The following is an 8,827-nucleotide window of genomic DNA, read 5'->3' as shown; positions in this document are numbered from 1 at the left end:
GAACTAACACACTCGACTATTAATAAAATAAACACGGACCTTAAGATCCAAAATAACTGGGTTAGATCACTAAAGTACTTACGTTTCGTTGGAACTAACACACTCGACTATTAATAAAATAAACACGGACCTTAAGATTCAAAATAACTGTGTTAGATCACTAATGTATTTACGTTTCGTTAGAGCTAAAACACTCGACTAATAAACACGAACCTAAAATCCAAAATAACTGGATTAGATCACTAATGTATTTACGTTTCGTTGGAACTAAAACACTCGACTATTAATAAAATAAACACGGACCTTAAGATCCAAAATAACTGTGTTAGATCACTAATGTATTACGTTTCGTTAGAACTAAAACACTCGACTAATAAACACGGACCTTAAGATCCAAAATAACTGGGTTAGATCACTAATGTATTACGTTTCGTTAGAACTAAAACACTCGACTAATAAACACGGACCTTAAGATCCAAAATAACTGGGTTAGATCACTAATGTATTACGTTTCGTTAGAACTAAAACACTCGACTATTAATAGAATTAATAATTCAACCCTTGAGATGTGAGGAAATTACTACTTTCCTAAACGACTTTATACATATATTGAAATTGAATAACAATGTTTTTCTACGTTTGGTGTAAAGTCCTCGTTTGGCGATAGCACCAGCTTCCATCTTGCGAAACACTCACACCCTAGTGAGACCGTCAGAATTTAAAACTAATTAGTTAATTGTTTATGGGCTTTCATCGAATTCGGCGATATGGAGTAGTTGTGATGAAAACAAAATGGATGCCGTAGATATGAGATTGTCGGTTACGTAGTTTGTTTATAGTTTATAAGTACGTTTTCACGTCAGTAAGCCTCATTGTTCAAATTAAGTTTGTTTGTTCCAGAATGTGTTCGCACGCAGCTCCATAAACTTTGAACTGGTTGACTAGAGAGAGAAGGTAGCTCGTTAACGGCACCCACCGTCACCTCTTGGACTACTCTAATAAAATACTGGCATTTTATCGTTGTTTCTTTAACCCGCCCAAAATACGTGCAGGAGTCGCAGTCCGACACGTTGACCACTAGGCCACGCCTGGCTCATCGAAGTAAGGCATTCCTATTTTATATTTTGGATACTGATAATAATAACTTGTATCCTATATTAATACTCTATTGTCAGTTACAAAAAACAACAACATAAAATCATAATGTCGCCCTTTAAGAACAGAGGGTAATTTTACCCTGTGTTTATGTGTTTACTTCATAACGTTTAGGACACTCGACTCGCAAGCTGCGGGTCACAGGTTCGAATCCGGTCACCTAACATGCTTGCCCTTACAGGGTGTTATAATGTGACGGTCAATCCCACTATTCGTTTGCAAAGAGTAGCCCAAAAGTTGGCGATAGGTGATGTTGACTAGCTGCCTTCCCTCTAGTCTATCACTTTTAAATTAGTGGCGACAAAATTCAACAAACAAACTTGATAACGTAGCTTATTAATTAAAGATGAATTTTAAACTCCGTAACTACAAATTAAACACTAAAATGACCAAATATCTCACGTGCATTAAAACAAACAAGAAAAAAGATTAGAAGTCAACAAAACTTGACCTTTCAAGTACGCATAGAGAAAAGTCTCAACCTTATTCACTCGTTTCATTCAAAGTTCAGGTGGGTTTTTTGTTATATTTAGTCTTATTACATCAAATATTTGTCTTACACTTTTCCCTTAATTTGACGATTTTAGGAAGACAATATTTTTACGACGTTTTTCTAAAATTTTTCTTATTTAACGTTTTATTGCATTTTTTATTTAATTTTACATTTTCAAATGGACAATGTTTTAAACTTTTTTTTTCTAGTTTGAGTTTTGTTTCTAGGCAATATTTTAAAAAACTTTTTCTGTCGTTTGAGTGTTATTTGTAAACAATATTTTGAAAATGGCTTTCCTTAAATTGAAGTTTCCAATAGGGCAACTTTTGAAAAATTTTTATCTGTGGTTTGAATGTTATTTTTAAACAATATTTTGAAAAAAGGTTTTCCTAGTGGGCAATATTTTTAAAATGGTTTCCTAAGTGGGCAATATTTTGACAACTTTGTTATGTCATTGAATTTTCTTATGTGTTCTATATGATTTAATTTTTTTATAATATTCATTAATTTCAATTTACCTTTAAATAAACCGTTAACGTGTACGATGTGAAAATCGTGTCACCATTTATTGATGTCTATTTAAATGTAACATTAAATGTAAAATTAAACAACAACTTAAGATTATTAAAAAGAAAAATTATCTGACTCTTGTGTCAGTGATTTGTTAACACGTTCTTATAGAGGGATAGTTGTCTCCTAGTGGTTATCTCCTGATGTGCCGTTAAAGACAACCTTACTCTTGGGTGTGGCGATTTATAAAGGTAACAGTCAATTCCTCTATATTGTTAAGAGTAGCCAATAAAAACTGTTGATAATTTTCAACACTGTTTGCTCCTGATATTTACTCGTTTGTGAGTTTTACATCTTTGTGTTTTCATTTTACGACAAATTGTTTTAAACTTGTGTACACTAACGCTCTCATCGCTAGTGAATGTTGACTCAAGCGCTTCTCGACTAATATAACTATTGTCAACAGATATCATGTGATGTTTACAAAATGACGTCATGTATCTGTCAAAACGACGTCACATGATTGCCTTTAAGTAGCAAATAGTGTCTGCCTATTTTTAAAGACTTAAAGCGGATTTAATCCAAATTGTCTAACAACTTTACCAGTCACATGACTAGTAGTCATATTACTGCTAAACTTTACCAGTCACGTGACTAGTAGTCATATTACTGCTACACTTTACCAGTCACATGACTAGTAGTCATATTACTGCTACACTTTACCAGTCACATGACTAGTAGTCATATTACTGCTACACTTTACCAGTCACATGACTAGTAGTCATATTACTGCTACACTTTACCAGTCACATGACTAGTAGTCATATTACTGCTATTAAATTCCACTTAAAAACCGTTGACCTCCAGTGTTCTAGAAACGTTATCGTTCCATCGAGGTCAAAAAACTGAACATTGTATCCTATTTCATCAGACAATATAGAAGAACGGTTACAAACGAAATAATTCATATTGTTGATCAAAATCTATCAACATTGTATCTATCTCATCAGACAATATAGAACAACGGTTACAAACGAAATAATTCATATTGTTGATCAAAATCTATCAACATTGTATCTATCTCATCAGACAATATACAACAACGGTTACAAACGAAATAATTCATATTGTTGATCAAAATCTATCAACATTGTATCTATCTTATCAGACAATATAGAAGAACGGTTACAAACGAAATAATTCACATTGTTGATCAAAATCTATCAACATTGTATCTATCTCATCAGACAATATAGAAGAACGGTTACAAACGAAATAATTCATATTGTTGATCAAAATCTATCAACATTGTATCCTATCTCATCAGACAATATTGTAAATTACTTTGAATCTAATTAGAATTATTTTCATTAACATTTAATTGTGTTCCTTGTAACATCAACCACTAAATATATATTTTAGCTAAAGTCCTAAAGCTGTACTAGACATTGATAATTTTGCGAATTGAGTAGCAAAATCAGTACCGCGTTATGGTAATGTCCCTATATACAATGTCACGTTATGGTAATGTCCCTATATACAATGTCACGTTATGGTAATTTCCCTATATACAATGTCACGTTATGGTAATTTCCCTATATACAATGTCACGTTATGGTAATGTCCCTATATACAATGTCACGTTATGGTAATTTCCCTATATTCAATGTCACGTTCTGGTAGTGTCCCTATATACAATGTCACGTTATGGTAATTTCCCTATATTCAATGTCACGTTATGGTAATGTCCCTATATACAATGTCACGTTATGGTAATTTCCCTATATGCAATGTCACGTTCTGGTAGTGTCCCTATATACAATGTCACGTTATGGTAATGTCCCTTTGTGGCAATGTCCCGTTATGGTAATGTCCTTATATGCAATGTCACGTTATGGTAGTGTCCCTTTATGGCAATGTCCCTATATGCAATGTCACGTTATGGTAGTGTCCCTTTATGGCAATTTCCCGTTATGACAATGTTCCATTATGACAATATCCCTCTATGGTATTGTCCCGTTATCACAATGTCCTTTGCAACCCACAGTTTTTATGGATTATATGACAAATCTATATTTATTTACAGTACAGCGGATGAAGTGCGTGTTATGAACCAGTATTGGCTTTCGTTGTTTACACCGACACCTTAATATATAAAGTGTAGCTTAGAGAATGTAATGTGTTAGAATTGGATGAACACTGGAGTAAAACCTGATGAATATACAAGACAAGCTAATACATAAACTTTTATTTTATTTTATTATAGAGTCAATAACAACTTACAGAATATTCAAACTTTATAAATCGCATAAAAGATGATTTGCAAATCAACCAACGATATCTTTATCATACTAGATAAAGATATCGTTGGTTGATTACATCTAGTATAATAAAGATATCGTTGGTTGATTACATTTAGTATAATAAAGATATCGTTGGTTGATTACATCTAGTATGATAAAGATATCGTTGGTTAATTACATCTAGTATGATAAAAATATCGTTGGTTGATTACATCTAGTATGATAAAGATATCGTTGGTTGATTACATCATACTAGATGTAATCAACCAACGATATCTTTATCATACTAGATGTAATAACTAACGATATCTTTATCATACTAGATGTAATCAACCAACGATATCTTTATCATACACGATGTAATCAACCAACGATATCTTTATCATACTAGATGTACTCAACCAACGATATCTTTATCATACTAGATGTACTCAACCAACGATATCTTTATCATACACGATGTAATCAACCAACGATATCTTTATCATACTAGATGTACTCAACCAACGATATCTTTATCATACTAGATGTAATCAACCAACGATATCTTTATCATACTAGATGTAATCAGCCAACGATATCTTTATCATACTAGATGTACTCAACCAACGATATCTTTATCATACTAGATGTAATTTCATTGAATAGAATTATCTATTTTATCCATTAGTGACTAGAGACAATTTCAAATAAACTCAACATCAATGTCTGTAAAATACGCGTGGAATGTTGTCCAAACTTGATATTACGTACAATTCGAATTCTGTTTGCAAATTGTCAAAATAGGTGTTCGCTTAAGATGAATGAACATCAGAAAAAATACGATCGAGATTACACTGACAGTTCCTGAGACGTCAGTGGAACGAGTTTTAATTTTTGAGATGGTGCAGGCGAGATGGTGCCATTTTTGATAGGAGCACGTCGATTGGTTGTTGATCGTCGTACAGAGATGGCGCCTCCAAAATGATACAGGCTGATCCAATTGCACATGCCAGTGTAAATATCCAGAGAAATAATCGATCCAGGATCATAGCGACAAACTGCCAGTCCCCCTCGATCTAATAGAAAATAGAAAATTACTTCACTACATAAACTGACAATATTAATATCAAATCTCTTGCAAACAGATAGAAATTCAAATAGATATGACAGTTATAAGGATGACTTTTTGTCTAGAATCTGAACTGAGACTAGTTGAAAAACCAATACTGGTACGTTTTATTACCAATGATTTGTTCCCCCCAAAGCTATTATTTACATGAGTTTGTTATAACTGCAGTATGAAGACTATTTATATTCGACATTTGAGTCTCGTAGATACATGCAAGGTTCATACATCATTGCTATGCAACAGTTGTCGGGTTGTGCGCTTTTTTTTATATGGTGGTGCTTCTATGCAACAGTGTTGTGATGTATTTCTAAGCAACAATGATATTGTGGCGTTTCTAAGCAATAATGCTATTTTAGTGTATCTTAGCGACAGTGCTATGGTAGTGTCTCTAAACAACAATAGCACCAGTACTGTGATGATGTTTCTAAGCAACAATATTTTAGTAGTGTTACAGTCAACAGTGATACTATATGGAGAGGATCAAACACACTTTTTTTAAATCAAACTTTGACCGTTAATAAATCCAGAAATAATATCTGTACCTTTATCATGAGCAGGAATAAAAAATAACAAAGACCAAGGTGAAATGGGAAACCTTTGATGCTAATAAAGATAATTCTTCTGGAGTTATTCGTGATGAAAGTTTAATATAAACAATGATAAGTTGTTGTTCTCTTGGGATTACTTCTGGTTGCTTGTATAAAATAGAAAATACTTTTCTTGGTCGTTTCTTTACAACGATTGTTGTAACACGAAAAAAAAAACATGAGGGTTAAAACATTATACTCACACTAATGTTATTGTTAAGTGGGTTACATGAACGAGTAATATGAGGGTTAAAACATGATAATCACATTAATGTTATGGCTAAGTGGGTTATATGAACGGTAATATGAGGGTTAAAACATGATAATTACACTAATGTTAAGGCTAAGTGGGTTATATGAACGGTATTATAAGGGTTAAAACATGATAATCACACTCATGTTATGGCTAAGGGGGTTATATTAACGTTAATTTCATTGTTACAATATGATATTCACACTAACGTTATGATCAAGGGGTTATGTTAAAGGTTGTTTAAACCATTTTGAGGGGGCTTACCTCTGAATACCCATCTTGGTTTTCCATATGTTGGGCAACAAAACGTATGTTTAAAACAGCTTTCTCTAGTTCAGGACACATCTTGGTGACTCCAGACACCACGCCTCCCTGAATATCATCATCAATACCAGCGACCATGTAACCTGTCTCGTGGAACGAGCACTCGTACTCTGGAAACCCGGGTTTTCTCGCAGGGTCAGGATGCCGAGCATCAGCCGTTCCAAAACTTGAATTGAGTTGTGTTTCTTCTTCGTTCTCCTGAGGTCTCTTCATCCTCAAGACCTTGGGTAGGATTTCTAAAAAGACAGTGCGGACCCAGGGAGCCATGTGATGGGTGGACGGAGACCGAAAATTGACGTTCAGAACAGCTATCGTGACAAACACGGAAAATGACACTAAAATCATAGTGAAAAGAAGATACTTGCCAAGGAGAGGGACCGTCAGGGATGTCGGAGGTATGATTTCGGAAAGCAACAGGAAAAACACGCCTAACGATAGCACAATCGAGATACTTAATGATACCTTTTCTCCGCTTTCCGAGGGTAAATAAAACACTACAACCGACAGGAAGGAGATCGCCACACAGGGGATAATCAGGTTAACTGTGTAGAAGAGGGTTTTACGTCGTAAAGTGACGTTAAAAGTTATATCAGGATACGGTTCGTCACAACAGCTGTAAAACTTTTCTTTGCGTCTCGCTGGCACCCCCATGACGTCCCACTCGACACTCAAGTAGAAATCACTCAGATCAATTCCTACAGGAATGTCTGAATGGTCGGTGTCTTCAGATTGGTGTTTGTGTTTCAAATCCACCTAAGTTAAAACAAGAGGGATGAAAGAATATTAACAACTCTGTTTTAAAAATGTAAACTACTAGTTACCTTCAGTCTAGTATTCTACATTATATAAATGTCCCACAATACTGACTCTTCCTGGTACTTAGTCTGGTATTATAATCGTAGAGACGAGAACATAATGGTATGTTCATAGATAGGAAACTACTAGTTACCGTCAGTCTAGTATTCTACATCTTATAAATGTTCCCCAATACTGACTCTTCCTGGTACTTAGTCTCGTATTATAATTGTAGAGACGAGAACATAATGGTATGTTCATAGATAGGAAACTACTAGTTACCGTCAGTCTAGTATTCTACATCTTATAAATGTTCCCCAATACTGACTCTTCCTGGTACTTAGTCTCGTATTATAATTGTAGAGACGAGAACATAATGGTATGTTCATAGATAGGAAACTACTAGTTACCGTCAGTCTAGTATTCTACATCTTATAAATGTTCCCCAATACTGACTCTTCCTGGTACTTAGTCTGGTATTATAATCGTAGAGACGAGAACATAATGGTATGTTCATAGATAGGAAACTACTAGTTACCGTCAGTCTAGTATTCTACATCTTATAAATGTTCCCCAATACTGACTCTTCCTGGTACTTAGTCTGGTATTATAATTGTAGATACGAGAACATAATGGTATGTTCATAGATAGGATGGCTTAGAGATACGTTCCTTAATAGGGCAGTGTTAGGATAAATACTTTCACAATCATCAGTGCACTAGGAGAGCTTGGAGATGTCTTCAGTCCTTATAATGGACGTTCAGATAAGGTTTGAAAGTGACGAATCCTGTTATAAACATTATACAATCTTGTAATAAGATAATAGAGCGACATGTAACATGTACGTACTTCACACGAGCACGTAGCATAACGTAATAATTTTCGTAATTAGTTAATTAATAACATAAAAGATAACTTGAAGTGGGTATCCATAAAATTAAACGACATCTCATCAAAACTCACTGTATACATCTTGTCAGTTCTTTAAAACCTATGGTACACCCATTGTCCTTCAAAACTTACACTATACATCTTGTCAGTTCTTTAAAACCTATAGTACATCCATTGTCCTTCAAACCTCACTGTAAACATCTTGTCAGTTCTTTAAAACCTATAGTACATCCATTGTCCTTCAAACCTCACTGTAAACATCTTGTCAGTTCTTTAAAACCTATCGTACACCCATTGTCCTTCAAAACTCACTGTATACATCTTGTCAGTTCTTTAAAACCTATAGTACACACATTGGCCTTCAAAACTCACTGTATACATCTTGTCAGTTCTTTAAAACCTATA

At 34.3% G+C, this 8,827-nt stretch overlaps 1 protein-coding gene across 1 annotated transcript in view; it reads right to left on the bottom strand.

Moving 5' to 3' along the window:
• Nucleotides 1–4,707: 4,707 nt before the first annotated feature.
• LOC106474891 (acetylcholine receptor subunit alpha-like 1) overlaps nucleotides 4,708–8,827 on the bottom strand; it is a 5,092-nt gene continuing 972 nt past the window's right edge. Inside the window, exons 2-3 of the mRNA XM_013935587.2 lie at nucleotides 6,677–7,489; nucleotides 4,708–5,519 (exon numbers count right to left, since the gene is read on the bottom strand). Coding sequence (XP_013791041.1) covers nucleotides 5,331–5,519; nucleotides 6,677–7,489 — 1,002 coding nt within the window. The 3' untranslated portion in view covers nucleotides 4,708–5,330. The remainder of the gene's footprint in view (nucleotides 5,520–6,676; nucleotides 7,490–8,827) is intronic.

Source organism: Limulus polyphemus, unplaced genomic scaffold, assembly GCF_000517525.1.
Source record: "Limulus polyphemus unplaced genomic scaffold, Limulus_polyphemus-2.1.2 Scaffold7823, whole genome shotgun sequence".
Lineage (NCBI taxonomy): Eukaryota > Metazoa > Arthropoda > Merostomata > Xiphosura > Limulidae > Limulus > Limulus polyphemus.
This window is presented reverse-complemented; position numbering and strand designations above follow the sequence as displayed.